The sequence below is a fragment of the Sphaeramia orbicularis genome, chromosome 20 (assembly GCF_902148855.1).
Source record: "Sphaeramia orbicularis chromosome 20, fSphaOr1.1, whole genome shotgun sequence".
In the NCBI taxonomy this organism is placed as follows: domain Eukaryota; kingdom Metazoa; phylum Chordata; class Actinopteri; order Kurtiformes; family Apogonidae; genus Sphaeramia; species Sphaeramia orbicularis.
This window is the reverse complement of record NC_043976.1, coordinates 35774388-35800167: the sequence shown is the minus strand read 5'-3', so window position 1 is coordinate 35800167 and position 25780 is coordinate 35774388. Positions and strand designations below refer to the sequence as shown.

At 37.4% G+C, this 25780-nt stretch overlaps 1 protein-coding gene across 1 annotated transcript in view; it reads right to left on the bottom strand.

Annotated features, from left to right (window-relative positions):
- adarb2 (adenosine deaminase RNA specific B2 (inactive)) overlaps positions 1–25780 on the bottom strand; it is a 475247-nt gene that overhangs the window by 157211 nt on the left and 292256 nt on the right. Inside the window, exons 2-3 of the mRNA XM_030123826.1 lie at positions 3399–3485; positions 1513–2465 (exon numbers count right to left, since the gene is read on the bottom strand). Coding sequence (XP_029979686.1) covers positions 1513–2465; positions 3399–3485 — 1040 coding nt within the window. The remainder of the gene's footprint in view (positions 1–1512; positions 2466–3398; positions 3486–25780) is intronic.

Here is a 25780-nt window from a genome sequence, read left to right as displayed (position 1 = left end):
GCCCATGCAATCAGTACTTGGCATGAAGACTCGCTCACATGTGAAGACAGAGTGGGTGTATGAGCTGGAGGGCTTCGCAATGACATTATGCAACAGTGCCGACATGTAACACAACGTACCCACAAACAAACACCTGGTCACATGTTTGTTCGCAGATGCATGGCTTCACATTGTACGTGCGCTTTTGTCCTTTACCTCTGAAAATAAAAATGCCTCTTGAGTCTGGCAGACGGCACGGCTGACTTTCAAGAAATTCCACAAGCGAGTGCTTTCTGGAACTAAACGGGTGCAGCAAATCCTCTTAAAATCCTTTTAGACACCGTGGCAACAGGGAGAAAGAGAAAAAGTTTCTCCCAGGCAAACATGTGCAGGTTTGTTGGGTTGATGTCGTGCTCTGGGGAAGGACACTCTCGCCAGTTTATTTCTACAAGCCTGAGACGGAATGTTAATACGACTTGTACCCCGCAGATCGAGCAGAAGCACAATATGTCGGCATGTGTGTCGACGGAAGCTTCAAGGGAAGACTTCGGGGAGAGGATGCTTTGGATGTGTACGGATTAATTTTTGATTCATACTTCAGCAGTGTAATGCTTTTAACATTCTTTTGTGCTGCATTAAGACAGTAGAGGCAAAAGTTAAACCCAAAATGTCTTATGCCTTTGACCTGGATGTCTTGGATTTATGATTTCTGCACTGTGTGAGAGGTTTTAAATAGTAAACAACTAAATAAATCAGTGTGACTATCAACTCAGGGCAGTCTCACGTTAGATGAAATTCTGCAGCTGAAATGAAGTTTTAAATGGCTGTCAACAAGTGCCAGCCAATCCAGCCACTGCTGTGTCTTAAGGCTCTCCAATTTCCTCCAGTTTCTCCAAAACTAGTTTTCCTCGCTCTGATTGCTATTTACATATTTGGGTAAATGAGCATGGGATTGGGCTCAGTGATTTGTTTGTCGATTTGCTCCTTGCTTTTCTATCTCCTTTGGGCAACAGATTAAATTAATGTTTGTAGACACTGTGATGCCACACATGAGGAAACAAGATATTTTGCAAAATTACAAAACTCTCCCAATTACATCTCTACAAACACATAAGACCCTAAAAAAAAAACTCATTTAGGGTGTGATACAGATTTCTCTTGTGTCACAGGCAGAAGGACAATAATTAGCTTCATTTACATGCTTTTGTATTTAAATAGACCTGCAACCTGATCATGTTTACCCAAAGCAGAGGCTCTGCAACAAACACTCAAAGCCACAGACACTAGTAGTATGGGATATTTTTAGTGTAAACCCAGTTTTTGCACACGTCTCTAGCAGTTTTTCCATTTTCTCTCCTAGCATCCCTTCTCTCCTTAGCCCCTATCTCTTCTCCTTTTTAATTACTTGTTGGAAGGTGTCTGGCTTTTCACTGCACGCCTACTGTTTTGGTCATTACAGGCCTCTGTAGGAAGTGGAGTGGTTGCCAAAGAAGCTTAGCTGAAGACAGACGCTGAGGATGTGTCTGTACTCACCTGGGGTAAATGAGGACAACTCTTCCTGCTGGCTTTGAGGCTTGTCCTCCCCTCGGGGGCTGTCCTGATGTTGAAGAGGGCCTGAAGAGCACACTGAGCCGCCTGGGTCTTGGCCAGCTTCTTGCTGCGACCACAGCCCTCAAATATCCGTCCGTCCACACGCACCGCCATCACAAAGCTACGCAGCCGACGGCCTTCGGCTCGCTCTGAAAGACACGCGTAACGTAGGCCCGGTCGGAGCTCATTCAGCAACGCAACGGGGCTTTTAGGAACCTCGGGCTCTGGAACAATCCCACCCAACCTCTGCTGAGCCTGTACCATCAGGTCCAAGGTATGGCGGAGTAACCGTCCATGTCTCAGGAGCTCGCTCGATAGTAGCTCACTCTCAGCTGCCGAGTTGCAGAAAGAGAGTCCATCAGAGCAAGGTGAAGACTCAAATTCCTTAAAGAGTGTGTCTGGGAAGTCCGCCTGGTCAGAGGTGAAGTCAGCCGAAGGGTTGGAAATGTTGCCCATAGCCAAGTGGGCCTGAGGTGCATTTGGGAACTGAATGAAGGACTTGAGGGCGAGTTCTGCAGCCCTCATCTTAGCTTTCTTCTTTGTAGGACCTGTGCCCTCAAAGGTCAGTCCATTAACCTCCACAGCAATAGAGAAAACAGGAGCGTGGACCGGGCCAGTCTGAGACACCATTCGGTACTGGAGGCCCGGTCGAAGCTCATTGAGTTGCACTAAAGCGTTCTTCGGTGCCTCAGACCAAGACAGTTTCTTGTAGATGAAACGGAGCTGACACATGTGGCCGTTGTTGTCTTCCTCCAGCGGTCGTTTCCTCTTCAGTCCAGAGCTCCCGCTTCTCGCAGAGTCGGAGCAGAAAAGCGACTGGCACTCGGCAGATCCGATAGAGTGATCCTCTAAGTTACCAATGTTACGGTTTTCCTTTACCTCGGCGCTGCTGGTACCTGCAATGAAAGCAGCAAAAACAATGCAATTCAAAGTTAGAAAAAAAAAAAAAAAAAAAGACTCATGAGGACAAAGAGCAAAAAAGCAGGCATTATTGTGTGACACTCACATTTATCATGGCTGAACAAAATGAATCAAGGAAAATCTCTCAAGGCAGATTGAACCACTTGATACACAATGAAACGGTAATGAACAAATCTACAATCATCTCCCTGAGCTGAGCCCACTTCATACCACAGGGCTGTATCATATTTAAGTGTTTTAAAATCCAAATCCAAATCCCCCCCTCCTAAAAAAAATGGGGACGTTATCTGGCAAATCATCCTGTAATCTGCCTCCAAATTGGTTCTGAATCTGAGTCGTAAGTGGGAAACATCGGTCCCCGTGGCCAATGCAAAGCACCAATCCTATTTGTAATGGGGGTGGGGATTGCATGGAGTGGCAGACATTGTGAGAATGGATGTGAGAAATGTCTGTGGCCCGCTTTATTTCACACTTCGATCCTCCGTGAGAGTAAAGTCTGAACAGCTGTGATACGCTCTTCAAACCTAGTTACGGAGAAGTGGCGGCGTATTGCATTTCTGAAGGGAAATGAACAAAAATAGGGTGTTCAGATTTTACCACAAGAATGTTAATAGTGCAACGGGAGAATGGGATGGCATTCACCTATTTAATGACTTCTTTATCTGGAAGGTTTAGATTTAATTTTGCTCAATTTCATAAGATAATACAGATTTTAAAGATTATCACACAAGCTGACATCCATGCGTAATCAAATAGCCCATTTCCCAAATAATTAATTATGAGGCTGACAGAGAGATCATTTCCATATTAAGCCTGCCACAGAGGGAGTTAGTGCAACATGCTGACGGGGAGGGAAAAAAAAAGTAAAAAAAAAAAGTAAAAAAAAAAAAACAGAAGAAGCAGCTTACTTAAACTGTCCTCGTCCTCTGTGCTGCTGGTCCCAGGGCTTATGTACTTGAAGGGAGCGATCAATGCTGACAGCATACTGACTTTCTCTGGAGAAGAGACAAGAGACACGCAGAGTCAACAAGGGGGCAGTGGTTGAGATGTTTTGATAGTTTTATCGATTAAAGTCCCGGCTCAGTGTCGACCCAACACGAGGGCGGAGACGTAGCATAAGTATGAAGGCGTATGCACACAAGCCCAACCTTGCAGATTCTCTTGCCACTCAAGTGAAGTGAAAAGTGAAAACATTTTGAGTTTTGCGCTAAAGGTTCTGTTGGAAATATGACGGGGTTCAGAGAGAGACAAACGGACCAACCAACTGAAAATAACAGGCAGGTTTTGACAGTTTTCTTCCACCTATATACATTACTGGCACTAACGGTCACCTGAACCAAACTGTCGGTCGGCTCCGAATTCGCGAACATTACCATCCACTGGGGCACCGTAAAGGGGGGTGTAAACGTGACAAATTCATGGGGCCCAGCATTTGTGTGTCTATTGCAGGGGTGTCAAACTCATGTTAGTTCAGGGGCCACATAAAGCCCAATATAACCTGCAGTGGGCCAGATCATTAAAATAATAACATAATAATACATAAATCATATCAATTCCAAAATTTGTATGTCTAATTTCTATGTTTTAGAGTGAAAAAAGTAAGATTATAGTATCAAAATTTCTACATCTACAAACTATCCTTTAAAAAAATATGGAAAAACATGAACCATGACCAAAATGAAATTTATTAAGAAAAAAAGTGCAATTTTAACAATTTATGCCATTATTTGGCCTCAGCTTCTCATTTTCACATGTTCATTACAACTTACAGATCACAGTGGATCTACAAATACACAAAACATTTAATAACAGACAGAATATTGGTACAATTACTCTTAAATCTCTTAAGATATTTCAGGTTGTTCATATTTGTTCAGGTTTTTCACATTTTTTGTAAAAGGCTAGTCTGTAAATGTTAACATTTTTGTGTAATTTTACTTATTTTGTTACACTAAAACAAACAGAAAAATATGTGGTTTTTGTTATTTATACTTTATTATGATAGTATTTTTCTGGTCTGACCCACTTTAGATGGAATTGAACTAAATTTATTCTAAATTCCTTGACTGTTAATATCTTCAGTGGAATTTTTGCATTTCACTAATTCATCCCGCGGGCTGGATTGGACCCTTTGGCGGGCCGGTTTTGGCCCCCGGGCCACATGTTTGACACTTGTGGTCTAGTGGATACAAGTTAGAAGTTGTGAAAAAGAAATAATGTCAAAGGGGTTAAAGCAGGGGTGTCAAACTCATGTTACTTTAGGGGTCACATTTAGCCCAATGTGATCTGAAAGGGGCCAGACCAGTAAAATAATAACTACAAAAAAAAAAAAAAAATTCCATCATGAAAATGTTTACATCTACAAACTACAAAAAAATATTCTTTTGCCACTCAAGTGAAATGAAAAGTGAAAACATTTGGAGTTTGCGCTAAAGGTTCTGTTGGAAATATGACGGGGTTCAGAGAGACAAATGGGAAGTGACGAAAAGATTTCAACACAAAAAGATTGTGAAGATATAAATATATTCAGGGTGGGATTTGTTGGGGGGGATGGGGGAATCAACCTGGCACTAACGTTCACCTGAACCGAACTGTCAGCCGGCTCCGAATTCGCAAACATTACCATCCACTGGGGCACCGTAAAGGGGGGAGTAAACGTGACAAATTCATGGGGCCCAGCATTTGTGTGTCTAGTGCAGGGGTGTCAAACTCCTTTTAGTTCAGGGGCCACATTCAGATAAATGTGATCTGCAGTGGGCTGGACCAGTAAAATAATAACATAATAATATATAAATCATGTCAACTCCAAGCTTTCCTCTATGTTTTAGTGTAAAAAAAGTAAAATTATATTATGAAAATGTTGACATCTACAAACTATCCTTTCAAAAGATGTGAATAACATGAACAAACTGAAAAAAATAGTGTTAAAAAGTGTCATTTTAACAATATTGTGCCTCAGTTTATAATTTACACATGTACATTATAATTTACAGATCGCAGTGGATGTACAAATACACAAAACATTTAGTAGTAGGCAGAATTTTGTTAAAATTGTACTTACTTCTCTTAAGACATTTCAGGTTGTTCATGTTTGTTCAGGTTATTCACATTTTTTGTGAAATTATTCTTTGTTTTAGTGTAAATACATGAAAATATTTACATTTACAAAGAGAAAAATGTGGAGTTTATGATAGTATTTTACTGGTCCTGCCCACTTGAGATTGAATTGTTCTGAATGTTGAACCTGAACTAAAACAATTGTTAATATCTTAGTGTAATTTTTGCATTTCACAAATGCATCCCAAGGGCCGGACTGGACCCTTTGGCGGGCTGGATTTGGCCCCTGGGCCGCATGTTTGACACCTGTGGTTTAGTGGATACAAGTTAGAAGTTGTGAAAAAGAAATAATGTCATTGGGGTTGAAGCAGCGGTGTCAAACTTATGTTACTTTAGGGGTCACATTTAGCCCAATGTGATCTGAAAGGGGCCAGACCAGTAAAATAATAACTACTACAGGGTGGGGAAGCAAAATTTACAGTGAACATTTAGTTGTTTTTTCTCAGCAGGTACTACGTCAATTGTTTTGAAACCAAACATATATTGATGTCATAATCATACCTAACACTATTATCCATACCTTTTCAGAAACTTTTGCCCATATGAGTAATCAGGAAAGCAAACGTCAAAGAGTGTGTGATTTGCTGAATGCACTCGTCACACCAAAGGAGATTTCAAAAATAGTTGGAGTGTCCATAAAGACTGTTTATAATGGAAAGAAGAGAATGACTATGAGCAAAACTATTACGAGAAAGTCTGGAAGATACTATTAAAGAAGAATGGGAGAAGTTGTCACCCGAATATTTGAGGAACACTTGCGCAAGTTTCAGGAAGCGTGTGAAGGCAGTTATTGAGAAAGAAGGAGGACACATAGAATAAAAACATTTTCTATTATGTCAATTTTCTTGTGCCAAATAAATTCTCATGACTTTCAATAAACTAATTGGTCATACACTGTCTTTCAATCCCTGCCTCAAAATATTGTAAATTTTGCTTCCCCACCCTGTACTAAAAAAAAAAAAATAAAAAAAATAAAAAATTTACATCATGAAAATGTTTACATCTACAAACTACAAAAAAAGATTCTTTTGCCACTCAAGCTTTGACGACAGAAACACACATTCAATGTGTTTCCGTGATGAAGTTTGTAGGTTTATCGGCGCTAACTTGTAGACGGCGCCATCTCCCTGGGGCTTCCTGCTGTCCAGGTGTGCGTGTTGTTTACAGTATGAAGCCCTATTAGCGCCATCGCTTGGTCTGGTGCTCTCCATGCGGCGCTGAACAGAATTGACAGACCAGTCTGGCTCCTTAATTACAGCCGTTCTCTCTTCACAACATCAGCTAATGATCAATAAAACAGAAAGGTAAGGGAGAGGAAACAACAGAAGTGGGGGTGGGGTGGGGTGGATGGAGTGGGAGGGAAAGGGGAGGAAGTAGAAATTGAGTCAAAAGTGTTGGTGGGTGTGTTTGGAAGGTTAGGGGGTGAGCCTGAGGTCAAGTTCTACCTTCTACATTCAAAGGCCTGCAGCGGTAGAAGCACGGAGTTAAACGCTGCATAAACGGAGCACCACATTACAGCGCAATAAACATGTTTTGATAAGAGCGCAAGGTTGTGAATGAGCTCGGCCCGAAGCGCTCTCTCCCTCCTCAAAGCTCAACAGCACTAGAGGGGCTCAATGAGTCACTGTGACACACATGGATACACTCTAAACAGTGAGACTGGAGCTGTGCTAGTCCTTGTGGGACAACATTACAATACCAGCATTTGCATTCTGACCTAATTACAAACTAAAGCTCCACACAAGCAGCAATTTGGCCCTCGATGACTCCCCCGGCCAATAGGGTCATTATCCAAAGCATTTCCAAATCAGTCTATATTGTTTTGTAAGGCCTCTAAAGCTATTATACAGCAAAAACACACTGTAAATAAAAATCTGTAATTTAACACAATATTCATCGTTTCTTTTACAGATTTTTCCTGTGTTTTTAAGATACAGGAAAATATCAATGAAATGACAAAAATAGACTGATTTTACACGCCAAATGTAAAATAACATGAAACTAGAAGCACTCGGAGAGCGCAGACCTCCGCCAAGGCTGATCAGTGGTCCCCCCCGTGGGCCCCCCCCACGCCAAGGAGGTTATGTTTTTGCCAGGGTTTGTTTGTCTGTCTGTCTGTCTGTCTGTCCGTTAGTGTGCAACGTAACTCAAAAAGTTATGGACAGATTTTGATGAAATTTTCTGGTCTGCGCCCCCCCCCGTGGGCCCCCCCACCCCCGATCACCACCAAAATTTAATCATTTCTTCCTTATCCCATTTCCAACAAATCCTGAAAATTTCATCAAAATCTGTCCATAACTTTTTGAGTTATGTTGCACACTAACGGACAGACAAACAAACAAACAAACAAACCCTGGCAAAAACATAACCTCCTTTGCGGAGGTAAAAACTGTGACTGTGAATAACCAAAAAATTTCCATTTTTTTAAAAGACTTTTTTTTTTCATAGAAAAATACAGTTACAATACATTTGCAAATGTATCGTAATTTCACAAATATTTCTTTTTCTCCTTTTTTCGGAATGGAATGACTTCTCGTGTCATCTCGCAATGATAAATAAACAAATCATCGCATTTGTGATTTAATGGAAAAACCGACATTACACAATTCTGTTTTTTCGACATCTAGTAAATATTAGTAAAGTTTTTGCGCAGATGTCCAATGGAAACGTGACTGGTGACTCCCTACACCCTCTAGTGGTTGCATAAATACCCCGGCCCATCGCTGTAAATAAATGCAGTTCATATCTCTACAATCTAATACATTGACATCTTTGGCAAAACTCCAAAACTGTCTATATTCTAAACACTGTAATGCTAATTTTAGGTACACTGTAAAAAAAAAAAGTATTTAACAGAATTTTCACTGTTTATTTTACAGATTTTTCCTGTATTTTTAAGATACAGGAGAATATCAATGAAATGACAAATATAGACTGATTTTACACTTCAAATGTAAAATAACATGAAAAAACTGTAACTGTGAATAACCAAAAAAATTCCATTTTTTAAGACATTTTTCTCTTTTTTCACAGAAAAATACAGTTAAAATACATTTGCAAATGTATCGTAATTTCACAAATATTTCTTTTCTATTTATGACATTAAACTGTTAATTTAAAGTTTATTACTGTAAAAAAAAAAGCAAACAACAAAAAAAAAAACGAGATAAAATTACTGACAATTAACTGTAAAAGAAGTATTTGTTTTGTAAGTTTAACAAGACTTGTTTGTTAATTGACAAATATCTTGTGTAATTATGGGAGGTTTCACAAGAAAAATGTTGAATAAATGTATTTTTGTCAATGTATAACATGTATAAGCACTGATAAAAACTGTCCAAATACAGTTTTTATCAGTGGATTGTACAACTTAGTCTCATCGAAAAGTATTTAGATATATTTTTATAGCTAATTTGATTGTTTTAATACATGAAAATGTTCTTTATTAAACATTAAAAAGTAAAAAAAAAAAAAAAAAAGAAGCAAAATCTCATGTAAAGTTAAGGCAAAAAAACTGTAATTTAATTATGGAAAATTACTGTATTTTTATGAGATGGTTATTTTCCGTTATTTAACAGTATTTTTTTGGCACCCCTGCTGCCAGAATAATACCTTTTTTTTTTTTTATCGTGTTTTTTTTTTTTTTTTTTTTTTTTTTTTACAGTGCATGGTTGTTTGGTGTGTTTACAAAAGTGGCAAAATTAACGGCTTTATCAGCTGGTACAAGATATCTTAGCTCATTCTTGCATTTGTACACAGTATCCAGTTCCTTTGTAGCGTGAAAGACAAATGCTCACATCAAGCATGAAATTACATAGCACAGTGAGGCCGGCAATTAGCACACAGGAGCCTAAGCTTCCACACTGGGGCCCTGAAACGCCTGTAATGTATATTTGATAATCCTGTTTTTGCAGAGGGTCCAAACCACCCACTCCACAGCTTCTGCCAAGTTAAAGGGCCCACTGGGCAAGGAGATACCAGCATTGGAGTAAACAGATGCACATAGTGTGTACAATGTGTCATAGGAACATAAGAAAATGTACTCTCCCTCAAGGATACGCTTCAATCTACAGGTTTAAGACACAAAGACCAGGAGAGCTGCTTGATATTATATTGATCTCCGTTCGCTGCTGACTTATGTGAATATAGATCGATGTAAACCTCCATCTATGTAAGAGCTAGAAAAGCCATTCCCCCCCCCCCCCCCCCCCCCCCTTTGCAACACAACAGGGAATAGGCTACACTCAAAACTGTTTTCACATCTGGAAGATTTATCATTTTTGCTGTTCCAAATGACCCCGGAGTGTTTTGGTAATTAGTTATAAGAATGTTTTGTTCACTATTATGTTACCAGTTTCCTTTTCTTCTTTTTTTTTTTTTTTGCTGAAAGCTACTTTCTGCTTCTGTAGCTCTTGTAATCGGTGCTGATGTGCACAAAATACTACTAGAAGGTGAAAAAAAGGTAAAGTTTTCAAAGAATACTCAAGTTCTATGCAATATCTGCAAAGCTTTCTGGGAAGCACTCATCACTGGGCCACATAAAAGATCCAATAACCCTTTTATTCGCATTTTTGATGACTAAGTTGAGTGATTTTTTTTTTTTCCTCCATAGCTCTTTAGGACTACTTAATTTCAAGTCTATACCCAAAATAACAACTCTCCACGCTTTCGACGCAGCACCGTTCTTTTCAGGCGTCTCAGGAAGTAGTTGTTGAGCAAAAAATATCATCATGTTTTCAATAACTCCGTTGCTGAATCAACTGCGCAGAGCCAAGCAGTGCAGTGTAGAGGTCATCCTCCAAATGCCACCTCTGATCGTTTTTTGATAGGTTTATGAATCACCGACACAAGCACACTTTGGTTTGATTTATGACTGAGCTCCGCGTTACATCAGAGGCAGCGTATGTTACCGCTCTACACTGTGTTTTTGTGATTGATTTTTGAGGAAATACAGCATATTTTCAGCCCTTTTAAATGAAAATAAACCAGACTGTAATGAGAAAATATTAAGTGAAAACATTTGGAGTTTGCGCTAAAGGTCCTGTTGGAAATATGATGGGGTTCAGAGAGAAAAACGGGAAGTGACGAGAAGATTTCACACAAAAAGATGCTGAAGATATAAATATATTCAGGGTGGGATTTATTGGGGGGGATTGGTGGAATCAACCCCCCCTCTGGTTTTTACATCCCTATCTCTGCTCAATGAATTTCATCCTCAAGGGCACAGGTGTCAAACATGCGGCCCGGGGGCCAAATCCGGCCCGCCAAAGCGTCCAGTCTGGCTCTTGGGATGAATTTGTGAAATGCAAAAATTACACTAAGATATTAACAATTGTTTTAGTTCAGGTTCCACATTCAGAACAATTCAATCTCAAGTGGGCAGGACCAATAAAATACTATCATAAACTCCACATTTTTCTCTTTGTAAATGTAAATATTTTCATCTATTTACACTAAAACAAAGTATAATTTCGCAAAAAAATGTGAATAACCTGAACAAATATGAACAACCTGAAATGTGTTAAGAGAAGTAAGTACAATTTTAACAAAATTCTGCCTACTACTAAATGTTTTGTGTATTTGTAGATCCACTGTGATCTGTAAATTATTATGTACATGTGTCAATGATAAACTGAGGCAGAATGTTGTTAAAATTACACTTATTTTTTTCAGTTTGTTCATGTTATTCACATCTTTTGAAAGGACTGTTTGTAGACGTAAACATTTTCATAATGTAAATTTACTTTTTTTACACTAAAACATAGAGGAAAGCTTGGAGTTGACATGATTTATAAATTATTATGTTATTATTTTACTGGTCCGGCCCACTGCAGATCACATTTAGCTGAATGTGGCCCCTGAACTAAAATGAGTTTGACACCCCTGCACTAGACACACAAATGCTGGGCCCCATGAATTTGTCACGTTTACTCCCCCCTTTACGGTGCCCCAGTGGATGGTAATGTTCGTGAATTCGGAGCCGTCCGACAGTTCGGTTCAGGTGAACGTTAGCGCCATGTTGATTCCCCCATCCCCCCCAACAAATCCCACCCTGAATATATTTATATCTTCAGAATCTTTTTGTATCTTCTCATCACTTCCTGTTTGTCTCTCTCTGAACCCCGTCATATTTCCAACAGAACCTTTAGCGCAAACTCCAAATGTTTTCACTTTTCATTTCACTTGAGTGGCAAAAGAATATTTTTTTGTAGTTTGTAGATGTAAACATTTTCATGATGGAATTTTTTTTTTTTTTGTAGTTATTATTTTATTGGTCTGGCCCCTTTCAGATCACATTGGGCTAAATGTGGCCCCTAAACTAAAATGAGTTTGACACCCCTGCTCAAGGGGAACAACCAACCAATTGAAAATAACAGGCAGGTTGTGACAGTTTTCTTCCACCTATATCCTACATTACTGGCACTAACGTTCACCTGAACCCAACTGTCGGCCGGCTCTGAATTCGCGAACGTCCCCATCCACTGGGGCACCATGAAGGGGGCTAAACGTGACAAATTCATGGGGCCCAGCATTTGTGTATCCAGTGGATACAGGTTAGAAGGTGTGGAAAAAAATAAATAATGTCTTAGGGCACAGGTGTCAAACATGTGGCCCGGGGGCCAAATCTGGCTTGCCAAAGGGTCCAATCTGGCCGATAGGATGAATTAGTGAAATGCAAAAATTCCACTGAAGATATTAACAATCAATGGTGTAAAAATCATTAAAGTGAGTTGAACACCCATGGTTTAAAGCAGGGGTGTCAAACTCACTTTAGTTCAGGGGCCACATTCAGCTAAATTTGATCTGAAATGGGCCGGACCAGTAAAATAATAACATAATAATATATAAATAATGTCAACGCCAAGCTTTTCTCTATGTTAGCAAGATAACTCAAAAAGTAATGGGTGGATTTGTCCAAATTCGTCCAAATTTGTTGAAATTTTCAGGAAATTTTTACATGTACAAAGAGAAAAATTTGGAGTTCTGAGTATTTATGGGTTATTACCTCCGCCAAGGAGGTTATGTTTTTGCCAGGGTTTGTTTGTTTGTCTGTTTGTTTGTTTGTCTGTCCGTTAGTGTGCAACATAACTCAAAAAGTTATGGACAGATTTTGATGAAATTTTCAGGGTTTGTTGGAAATGGGATAAGGAAGAAATGATTAACTTTTGGTGGTGATCGGGGTTGGGGGGCCCACGGGGGGGCCCATTACCAACAAACCCTGAAAATTTCATCAAAATCTGTCCATAACTTTTTGAGTTATGTTGCACACTAACGGACAGACAAACAGACAGACAGACAGACAAACAAACAAACAAACAAACCCTGGCAAAAACATAACCTCCTTGGCGTGGAGGGGCCCACAGGGGGGGCCACTGATCAGCCTTGGCGGAGGTCTGCGCTCTCCGAGTGCTTCTAGTTATGGTAGTATTTTACTGATCCAACCCACTTGAGATTAAATCTGTCTGTATGTGGAACCTGAACTAAAATGATTAATATCTTCAGCGTAATTTTTGCATTTTACAAATTCATCCCAGGGGCCAGACTGGACCCTTTGGTGGGCCGCATTTGACCCCCGGGCGGCATCTTTGACACCTTTGATTTAGAGGGGAAAAAAAGGAAGCTAAAGTGAGGATGAGGCAGTCCTCTTTGTCGAAAGTCCTGCCTAATACATCAAAAGTCGGTCCATTTTCCAGGCCTGAGGTGGACATTGTTACCTCACATGCCCTTCACGGTATCTGTCATCCATCCCTTCTCATTCACCGTTGAGCTGAATGAATGAGACAATGCATGCCAATAGTTTCAGCTCACTACGTCCATCCCCCCACTGCACCATCACACGGCGAGAGAGGAGGCGACGCTCATTTGTTTCCAGCTCACAAAGGAAGAGGAGAGCCAGGTTAGATAGGGAGAGCCTTGGCAGATGGCCATATACTCCTGATAGTGACAACAGCGCTGATGGTGTCCATTCACAATGAGCTGCAGAAGAGGCTCTCTCTCCTTTTGCACTTCCTGTATCAGTTCTGAGGAGAGGGTAATGAGCCCAATCAGATTTCCCCATGGCTCAGCATAACGAATGGGTCAGATGAGCGACAGGAGACACTATTGAAACAGGCGCTGGGGGAAATCATTGACTCGCTCTCTCTTTTTCTCTCTGTCTTCCTGTGAGCCTCTGATTGAAAGCCACTGAGCCACTAAATGAGAGGCAGCATCTCTCCACAGCATTTAGAACCTGATTTCTGTCACTTCTTCTGATCTGTCAGCACTTAGTTTTGTCTCACGCCTTTCCCACTTTTTCATTATACACTAGATCGGCATTCACTGTTACTCAACACAGACTCTTAACCCTTTAAACCAGGGGTGTTCAACTCACTTTAGTTCAGGGGCCACATTCAGCCAAATTTGGTCTGAAGCGGGGCAGACCAGTGAAATAATAATATGATAATATATAGGGTGGGGAAGCAAAATTTACAATGAACATTTAGTTGTTTTTTCTCAGCAGGCACTACGTCAATTGTTTTGAAACCAAACATATATTGATGTCATAATCATACCTAACACTATTATCCATACCTTTTCAGAAACTTTTGCCCATATGAGTAATCAGGAAAGCAAACGTCAAAGAGTGTGTGATTTGCTGAATGCACTCGTCACACCAAAGGAGATTTCAAAAATAGTTGGAGTGTCCATAAAGACTGTTTATAATGGAAAGAAGAGAATGACTATGAGCAAAACTATTACGAGAAAGTCTGGAAGTGGAGGAAGCAACAAAAAAACGTACCAAAGCTTTAATCAAAGCTCTCAAATCCAAAATCCTAAAGGATCCAACCAAATGCATGAGAAAAATGGCAAGTGAACTTGAGGTAGACAACAAGACCGTTAGAAATGCACTAAAATATGATTTGAAGTTAAAATCTTACACAAGAACACCAAAACACTTGTTGACAACAGCAACAAATCCAACTTTAGCAATTTTTGGGAATCATGTTTATGTCCGCCTTCTAGCCCAGATCTAAACCCTCTGGATTCTGCTATTTGGGGCGTTTTAGAACATGCTACCAATAGAACATCACACAGCAATGTCGACTTTCTTAAAGATACTATTAAAGAAGAATGGGAGAAGCTGTCACCCGAATATTTGAGGAACACTTGCGCAAGTTTCAGGAAGCGTGTGAAGGCAGTTATTGAGAAAGAAGGAGGACACAGAATAAAAACATTTCCTATTATGTACATTTTCTTGTGGCAAATAAATTGTCATGACTTTCAATAAACTAATTGGTCATACACTGACTTTCAATCCCTGCCTCGAAATATTGTAAATTTTGCTTCCCCACCCTGTAAATGTACACATTTTCATGTCATTTTACTGTATTTACATTAAAACAAACTAACATTTAACAAAAACATGAACAACCTCAATAAATATAAACATTTTGAAATATCTGAAGTGTGATTTTAGTCATTTTTGGTCATACACTGTCTTTCAATCCCTGCCTCAAAATATTGTAAATTTTGCTTCCCCACCCTGTAAATAAAATAATGTCAAATCCAAGCTTTACTTACATGATGAAAATGTTTACATCGGCAAACTATCCTACTATCCTTTAACCTTTAGGGGTCTGAGCCCATTTTGGACATTTTTAAATACTTCTGATTTTGCCTTTATATACTATATAAAGACATTAGGGATGCAATACCAGTATCGGGCATCGGCTCTGATACTCAGTGTGTACTTGTACTCGTACTTGGAAAAGTAATCCAATACAACTGCAGCGATACCACTTATGGCAGCGTGACATTCACAGTTCAGTGCAGCAGGTACACGGTGGTGGAATAATGTGAGGGGAGTGTGAAGAGTGTGGAGATTTTTAAAAAAATAAATGACGGAGATAAAAGTAACGCTGACTGCAAGTAACGTTAAAGACACAGACGGATACGGACAAAGTGTTCTGTCCGTCCTCTGGGTGCTGGCAGATGCGTTCCCAGACGGAGAATACCACCGGGAACTGTGGAGATAGAGGATCTGTTCAAAGAGCAACTGTGTGAGATAGAGAAAAACTACTGACAGGTTTATGACAACTACCCAGAGCTGGGCCGAGGGTACAGAGCGGTGCAGACCGCCGCCAGTGGAAGTGAAAACTAAACTTATCGCTTATTTCTCTTTTCTCTTCCTGCTGAAGCTAAGCTTTTAAACCTTACCAGAGAAAGTGCTGCAACATTAGTATCCACATTAGTAGTACCTCCTCTGTCGTCTCCATGTTTGTTATTACTGACTTTCTTCTTCTCAAAAAAACTTTACTCTTCTTCATGGTATTTGTCCAGTATGGTTGATTCAGAGCAGCGCCTCCTAGTGGATTAATTGACAAATGCTCATTCCAACACATTAAATGTCAGTAGCAGCACTTTGTTCCAGTCAGACTAATGACAACGACAATAAAGCACATTTACAAAAGGAACTAAGAACTGGAATGGGATTATCAAGTACTCGTATCGGTACTCGGTATCGGCAAGTACTCAAATGTAAATACCTGTACTTGTACTCGGTCTGGAAAAAAGTGGTATCGGTGCATCCCTAAAAGAAATGTTTACTATACCCATGTTTGGTATCTTTTTTTAACACAACTTCATCTACAGGGTGGGAAGCAAAATTTACAATATTTTGAGGCAGGGATTGAAAGACAGTGTATGACCAATTAGTTTATTGAAAGTCATGAGAATTTATTTGCCACAAGAAAATTGACATAATAGAAAATGTTTTTATTCTATGTGTCCTCCTTCTTTCTCAATAACTGCCTTCACACGCTTCCTGAAACTTGCGCAAGTGTTCCTCAAATATTGTGACAGCTTCTCCCATTCTTCTTTAATAGTATCTTCCAGACTTTCTCGTAATAGTTTTGCTCATATTCATTCTCTTCTTTCCATTATAAACAGTCTTTATGGACACTCCAACTACTTTTGAAATCTCTTTTGGTGTGACGAGTGCATTCAGCAAATCACACACTCTTTGACGTTTGCTTTCCTGATTACTCATATGGGCAAAAGTTTCTGAAAAGGTATGGATAATAGTGTTAGGTATAATTATGACATCAATATATGTTTGGTTTCAAAACAATTGACGTAGTACCTGCTGAGAAAAAACAACTAAATGTTCATTGTAAATTTTGCTTCCCCACCCTGTATATCATCTGCCTATTATTTTTTTTACTACTATATCAACACAAAAGGCCAAAAAATACACAAAAAATATAAAGTGACGTGTCGAAAATGTCATGTGATTCAGTCATGGGACATGACCGCGGACCCCTAAGGCTTAAAACAATGTGAATAACATGAACACCCTAAAATTTCTTTACAAAAACAACTGCAATTTACTAATATTCTACCTCAGTTTATCATTGACGTGCATTACAACTTACAGAAAAACTCGAAACGTTAGCGGCGGAATATTGTTAAAATTACACTTCTCTCACGCCATTTCAGGTTGTTCACATTTGTTCAAGTTTTTCACATTTTGTGTGAAATGACAGTTTGTTTGAGTGTAAATATAGGAAAATTACATGAAAATATTTACACTGACAAAGAGAAAAATGTGTGTAAAGTTGTGAGTATTTAGAGGTTGTTATGATGATATTTTACTGACTGACCCACTTGAGAGTTAATTGGTTTGAACCTGAACGAAAGTGATTTTTCATATCTTAAGTGTCATTTTTGCATTTCACAAATTCATCCCACGGGTCAGATTGGATCCTTTGGCAGGCCACATTTGGCCCCCGGGCCACATGTTTGACACCCCTGCTTTAAACCCAAAGCCTAAAATACTCCGCCTGGACTTTTTTTTTTTTCCTTATTTTGACTAACTAGAGGTTTTTAGTTTTACTTTGACTCATATTATTTGATTTTAATTTCAAGTTTCAATATTTCCTACCTGTCATAAATTTTGTGAGAATTTCTCCAGGGTTTCTCCAGTTTTAATCAGATTTTGATTGCAACTTCATGCTGTAATCATCACTCCTGTTTATGCTAGTTATTAAAAAATCCCTACCAATGCCTTTGCAATGTAATTAATGTGGCAAAATCCTAATTATCTAAAAGTTGATTCTAGGAAAGTGGATTTAGTGTCAAATTTGTTTACTTCCATTGAAGCTTAACATGAAAACACATGAAAAGACTGAATGTGGTGCCATATTTACTAAAGAGGGAAGCTATTGAGGTCAAAAAAATAATCAGAAAAGCGGAGATAAAGTGTTCAGTTCTGTGGATAATACACTAATTATACTGATGACCAGCACATTAATGAGCACAGGAAAAGATACTTCACTTCAATCACAAGAGCAGCACAAATTAGTTCAATCAAGTAAGTCAGAGGTAATCTAATAATAATAGAGGAACATCTTATTTTAAATCATATACTGCAGGGGTTCCAAAAGTGGGGTACCCTTGGAAGACATCCAGGGGGTACTTGAAACGAACATAAATAAATAAATAAATAAATAAAAAAAATAAGTCATCATCCACCAAATACAAACGAAATAATGAGAATTAATGCTGAAATATAAAACACAATAAATGGATTCATTTCATACTTTTATTGTCAATTGTCTTGTTTAAGCTTTGGTAAAATTTTAAGAACATTTCTACTTTATATTATTATTATTATTATTATTATTATTATTATTATTATTATTATTATTATTATTATTATTATTAATTAATTAATGTATTTATTTTTTTAATCAATTTTATTTTTACTTACAAAATCGCAACAACAACATGAAACTACAAGTCACCAGTAATAACAATAATAGCCAAAAAAAAAAAAAAAAACAATAAGCAAAAACCAACACAAACAATAGCCACGAGGGGAAAAAAAACAACAAAAAAAACAAAAAACTAATAGATGAAAACAGACAAAAACCAAGACAATAGACAAAAATCACACCACCACCACCCCCCCACCCGAATCACCACCACACCAAACTTTAATCATTTGTTTCTTGTGCCAGGATCAACATTTCCTGAAAATTTCCTGAAAATCCGTCCATAATTTTTTGAGTTATCTTGCTAACAAACAAACAAACAAACAAACAAACAAAGCAAAGTGATCACAATACCTCCTAAAGGTAAAGACAAAAGACAAAACCAAACAACAAAAGTACCTCTATTTTTATTTTATATTATTCAAAATGAGTTTATTTGAGTAGCTAAGTAATTATGTCTTTGTTGATGAAAGGATCATCTATTAATTAATGACCAATTTATTTATTTTTCTTATCAATGAAAGAGGGCACTTTTCAGTTGATATTTTGCACAAAATGTATTGTATTTTTTTTTTTTAATATATATTACAATTAAACATATGCTGTTTGCTTAAAAAGTGTGGTTGATATAAACAGACACCTTTGGCACAGGAACAAATTTTGCCAAATTTTTTTCAATCAAAAATGCTGAAGCAAGAGTTGGGGCTACTTGGCTAAAAAAAAGTATATTCCAGGGGGTACTCCACTGTAAAAAGTTTGAGAACCACTGATGTACTATATACAATATTCTGCAAAAGTCTCAGGACACCTTTTGCTTTGTTGTTTTTGCGGGATTGACATGAATATACATTTTTATTTTTCATTCTCTTTTCTTCACATATACAACAGGAAAATACAGGAATTATGTGCATAACCTTAAAAGACACACAAAATGAACTAAATGTGTTGTAAAGGTTAAAGTCACTATTTAGTGTGACCTCTGACCCCATGACTAGAAGTAGCACAAACAATTAGAAATATCTGACGTGTTGAAACCTGGTTAAAAAAAAAAAAAAAAAAAAAAAACAGCAGAAAATTAATACAATCAGTCTAATATTGTCTGAACAAAAGGGTTAAAGACATGTTAAGTGTAAAGGGAGGTCACATTAAAGGGGTCATAGTTGCATTTTTAATGGAATTATGCATTTTAAACATTTCCCTGTGGTCTACATAAACTGTAAATGCTCTGCTTGGGTCAGAATTCTTCATTAATTCAACTCCACAGGTCCATCTTCAACCCTATTTCTGAGTAATGACACCAGAAAGGTCATTTTGAGCACTGGCCCTTTAAATGCACATGAGCCACTTCAGACCCCGCCCCCTCCAGGTTGTTGACCGTGCTGCTCTGTCCTGTTTCTCTGTACTCGGAGAAATGTTCATCAGAAGTCTTGACCTTATATGTGCAAAAGTTGTGACGTAACTAGTTATAGATGCAACAAATTAAGAAAGAATTCAAACAGGTTGTAGAAATCCACTTGATTTTTGCCAAAAATTAGTATAAAGATAGCGTTGTAGCACCTGGAGGGTTCAAATTCAAACTTTTTTTTTTAACTGTTAGGGTCCAAATATACAAATAAATGAACCAAAGACTAATAAAAGTGGGTTTAGCAGAATATGACCCCTTTAAATGTGACCACTTTGGTTTATAGAAGCGTTTTTTTCCCTTAAACTGTACTTTTTCCTGCTGTTCATACTTCACATATGTCAGATTGGATCTAAATACAGAGACACTAGAAGGTTATTAGATCTTTACTAAACCAACAAACCTATAGTTAGAGAAGAACTTTTGCAGCGCACTGTACGTGTACGATTAATGCATGTGTTTCTTTCAGGAAACAGTGACCAAGGCAACACATACTCACAAAAGACAGTGGAGAAAAATGTTTCTCAACTACAACTGCGGTGTTAATGGATCAACGTAACAACAGCCAGTAAAATACTTTAACATCTCTAAGTCTAACCTGTGCAGAAAAAGGGGCATCTAGAAAACCACTACAAGCAAGGTGCAACTTTAGAGAGGAACGGCAAGACCTACTGTAAGTGTTTGCAAAGTAGACGGGTCCTAACTGCACTAACTCACAGGAGAGAAACCATTGGGGTCAGAACATGGAATAAATCATATTCCTGTTCAACCTGTAGCATGATCAACACACGCACAACTGTAAATAGTATATATAGCTTTTTTGATTTGTTTTTATTCTTTGATTTTGCACTTTTTCTGCTCTTGTGTGCCTTTGTGCTTCACTGCTGTAACCTGGAATTTCTCCTTGTGGGACAAATAAAGGCTTGTCTTGTCTTGTCTTGTCTTGTCTTGTCTTGTCTTGTCTTGTCTTGTCTTGTCTTGTCTTGTCTTGTCTTGTCTTGTCTTGTCTTGTCTTGTCTTATCTTATCTTATCTTATCTTATCTTACCTTACCCTATCCTGTCTTATCTTATCTTATCTTATCTTATCTTATCTTATCTTACCCTATCCTATCTTATCTTATCTTATCTTATCTTATCCTATCCGACCTTACCTTATCTGTCAGTGTAAATAACCTACATATATTTTAGCCTACACCAGTGGTTCTCAAACTTTTTACAGTGGAGTACCCCCTGAAATCTATATTTTTAGCCAAGTACCCCCAACTCTCGCTTCGGCAATTTTGAACGAAAAAATGTGGCAAAATCTGTTCCTGTGCCAAAGATGTCTGTTTATATTTTCAAAGCATATATTTGACTTTAATATATTAAAATAACAAATCTTTAAAAGCAAATTTTATGCAAAATTTAAACTGAAAAGCGCCCTCTTTCATTGCAAAGAAAAATAAAATAAATGGTTATGAATGAATAAATGAACCTTTCATCAACAACAAATAATTACTTAATTACTCACATAAACTCATTTTGAAAAATATAAAATAGAAATGTTCTTAAAATGTTACCAAAGCTTAAACAAGATGACAGTTAATAATAATATAAAAAAAAATATTGAAATGAAATAAGGTCAGGAGCGTCTACGTTATTATATGAATGTATTTATTGTGTTTTATATTTCAGCATCACTTCTCATTATTTATTTTGTATTCAGATGACTTATTTAAAATATTTTTCCCCAAAAATTTCAAGTACCCCCTGGGGTTCTTTCAAGTACCCCCAGGGGTACACATACCCCACTTTAGGAACCCCTGTTCTACATCGACGGCTTTCATTCCAAGAGCATCAACCCAATGTAAACTGTGCTCTGTCCATGGTCCTGAACTATGAATACAATCAGTCACTTCACTGAAAATTTCATGCCATCTTCTTATTTGATCTATCAGATGACATGATACCTCATGACACTTTAGTTTATTAAATGATGAAGCACGGATCAGATAAATGTGCTTTTTCCAACCAGTTCCAAATGGTCTCCCTTCTCCCACATACTCTGATAATTGGTTAAGACATGCTTCTTTTATGCATTGCATAATGGCACAATTAGCAGTTAAGTATCACAAAGCACCTTGCATGATTCATGTAAATTAGGGACGGTCATATTAATTATTTTTGTGGAATAATAGAGCCAGTTTTAATTCTAAAACCCATTCACACCAAAACCATAATAAAAACCGACCAGCCAAAGAGTGGGAAAACAAAAACATGGTGCCTAAGGTGCCTGATTATAGTTTTAATACTGACTAGAAAATGTGATCCTAGCCTTTAAATTTTATGTAAAAATGAACATAAATAAATTGTACATGACAAAAAAAAGAATGATTGTTTAAAGTGGTTCTATGTAGTGTTGATATTGATTCCAAAATTTCAATATTGGGGAAAGACACACACCAGAGGACACCAACAAAGAACCAACACCATGTATCCACAGGCTGTATCATTCATTAAATGAAATATAAAGCTAATTGTTTACACATATCTATATTATGGTATCATCGATTTTTCTTCAAACTAAAACTTATATATGCTTATTTTTACAGTTGGTCAAAATAACACTGTGTCTTATAATCTTCATGTGCCACATCAGCTGATAGTTTACATTATAGCTCTGTTAGCTTAGCTCTGTTAGCTTAGCTCTGTTTTTTAGACTGAAAACAGCCAAACTAAAACCACTAATCACCTCTGTATTTTGCATTTTTTTCAGTGAACTTCAGGTATTTTCCTATTTTTTATTCACTGATCGTCTAGATGTTCATAAAAGCTCAGATTAAAGTTGAGGGTTAGTATATCGAAAAGTGTGAGAAACAGCGAGAAAACTGAAGAAAAAGTGACTTTTTCAGCAAAATACATCATTAACTCATCATAAAAAAAGTGTCTCCATCCACTGTCATTGATCCAACTCCATGGGTTTTACTGGTGAATCAATGTTGTAGAAGATGACGGTGTTTCCACGGTAACTACGGAGCTTCTGATCGTCCAAATGGCTCATATCTGATGACCATGAAAACATGACAAACTGTATTTTAAACCAGTTATTTACATGTATTGATAGGATTCATGGATCCGCAGGTATTAAATAGTTTAGATCAGTAGATGTTTTTGGTCGTCAGTGGCTGTTTGGGGTCTTTATGGGTTAACTTGCTTTGGTTAAAGTCCCTGTGGTTTTCCTCACCATGGGAGACCGGCACTAGTCGCTTTTCCACTGACCCTCTAATTGTGCAAATATAACTTGCGCATAAAATTTTTACCGAATGGAAGAACAACAATTTCGCCAAAAGTCAAATTTTTTGATTAAAAGTTTTTCCGCTGGCAAGAGGTGGTTTTTCAGTCATAGCGTAAATGGTATATCACGTAAAACTGCAATGGAAAGACCTTTTTTCGCAACTAGAGTCAGGTGAATTAAAAAAAACGGATATTGACGGACATTACAACAAGCAAAGAAGAAGAAGAAACATGTCGTGGTATGTGTGGACACACCAGGAAACCCAATCATTTTTTAATTTAGTACGAGATAGAGGGGTAATATATAATAATAATAATGAATACACCTGTAAATCAACACCATATTTACGTTTGTCGCCGTGTAAACGGAATGACTTCTCGTGTCATCTCGCGATAATAAATAAACAAATCATCGCATTTGTGATTTAATGAAAAAACTGACATTATGCACTTCTGTTTTTTCAACATTTAGTAAATATCAGTAAAGTTTTGCGCAGATGTCCTTTGGAAAAGCAACTAGTGACTCCCTACACCCTCTAGTAGTCGCATAAATCCCCCGGCCCATCGCTGTAAATAAATGCAGTTCGTATCTCTACAATCCAATACATTGACATCTTTGGCAAAACTCCAAAGCTCTTTAGTCTAAACACTGTAATGCTAATTTTAAGTGCACTGTAAAAAAATCTGTAATTTAACAGAATTTTCACTGTTTCTTTTACAGATTTTTCCTGTATTTTTAAAATACATGAAAATATCAATGAAATGACGAAAATAGGCTGTGATTTTACATGTCAAATGTAACATAACACAAAAAAACTGTAACTGTGAATAACCATAAAATTTCCATTTTTTAAAAGAAATTTTTTCTTTTTTCACAGAAAAATACAGTTAAAATACCTTTGCAAATGTATCATAATTTCACAAATATTAATTTTCTATCTATGACATTAAACTGTTACTTTCAAGTTTAATACTGTGGAAAAAAATACTAAAATGAGATAAAATTACTGACAATTAACCGTAAAAGAAGTATTTGTTCTGTAAGTTTAACAAGACTTGTTTGTTAATTGACAAATATCTTGTGTAATTACGGGAGGTTTCACAACAAAAATGTTGAATAAATGTATTTTTGTGAATGTATAACATGTATAAGCACTGATAAACTGTCCAAATACAGTTTTTATCAGTGGATTGTACAACTTAGTCTCACTGAAAATTATTTATTTATATATTTATAGGTAATTTGATTGTTTTAATACATGTAAATATTCTTTATTAACCCTTTCATGCACGAATTATGAGAACCTTAGTCAAGATTTTTTTCTTCAGTGTTTAGCCATGAAAAAAACAATGCGATCGAGTTTTTTTTTTTCTGTGGAGTTACAAAAATATCCATGCATTTAATTTTTGAAGTAAAGAAACGTGTTTAAAACCCAATATCAGAAAGTGATATGAAAACAATGAAATAAAAACATTTTTAATGCTGCTAATCTGATGTCTTCTCACATTTTAACATATTCTAATGCTAGTAATTACTCATTTCATGGAGATAATATGCAAAAAAAAAAACCTTCTTGTCTAACAAATAACAATTGATTTACACTCAAACATGTTAGTGCAGATCAAGTTTATCAAGAACAGTAAAGTTACAGTAACAGTATGAATTACAGTGTATGGGATGGTGCATAAGCGTCCACTGTGTTGGCTGATATGGAACTAAAACAACAAAACCCATGAATATACAAGAGAACAGCTGGAGAAGAACTGTCCACTGGAGTGGACAGTGCATGAAAGGGTTAAACATTAAAAAGTCAAAAAATTGCAAAATCTCATGTAAAGTTAAGGTAAAAAACTGTATTTTAATTATCGAAAATTACCATATTTTTATGAGATGGTTATTTTCCGCTATTTAACAGTATTTTTTCGGTATCCCTGCTGCTGGAATATTACCTTTTTTTTTTTTTTTTTTTTACAGTTTTTTTTTTTTACAGTGTGATTTTGTGAACATTTCAAAGTAAAAAAACTCCATAGAAACTTCTGGAGTCAGACAAAGAAGGACAGAGGTTTGGAAGGATGGATGGTGTTAAACAGAGGGGGAATGTATTAGTGCAGAATGATGGATATTTAGCACCTGATTAGCGGCAGCGAGGACAAAGTAGCCCGGCCATCTGCTTTACATTTACTCCTCTGTTTATGAATGCCAAGGACAGACAGCCTTCACCCTGCTTGTCGCGTGCACACAGTAACACAAGAATATTATCTTTTCGAGCAGATGTCATCCTGTTTACAGTGTAATATATTCCTTGTCACCTGTAGTCTTCTAGAAATACATTCAGTGCTTGGTGACATATTCTCTTTGGAATTTACCGCACATACATTTCTCTATCATATGTTTGCTGTGACATGAGGTATTTATGTTAATGTTAATGGCGTGCTGGCTGCCTTTAGGCATATTTTCCACTTGCTGTTGATTTGCTGTCATTACTTTTTCTCATCTATAATGGAAGATGGCAGGTATTCCCTTTCCTTTTAATCCTGTTAGAAGCTGTGCGTTCGACGCCCTTTGCGAACGCCACTGAATTTCACGTCTCACCTTTATACAGATGTTTTCTCTACAGCATCAAAGTTTTTTTATTTGTTTCGTTGCTTCAGAATAACAGCTTGTTGTGAAACGCTGCAGCCAATCACATGAGAAAAAAAGTGCATTTGCTTGTTTTATTTGCCGCAGTTTCATTTGGGCTT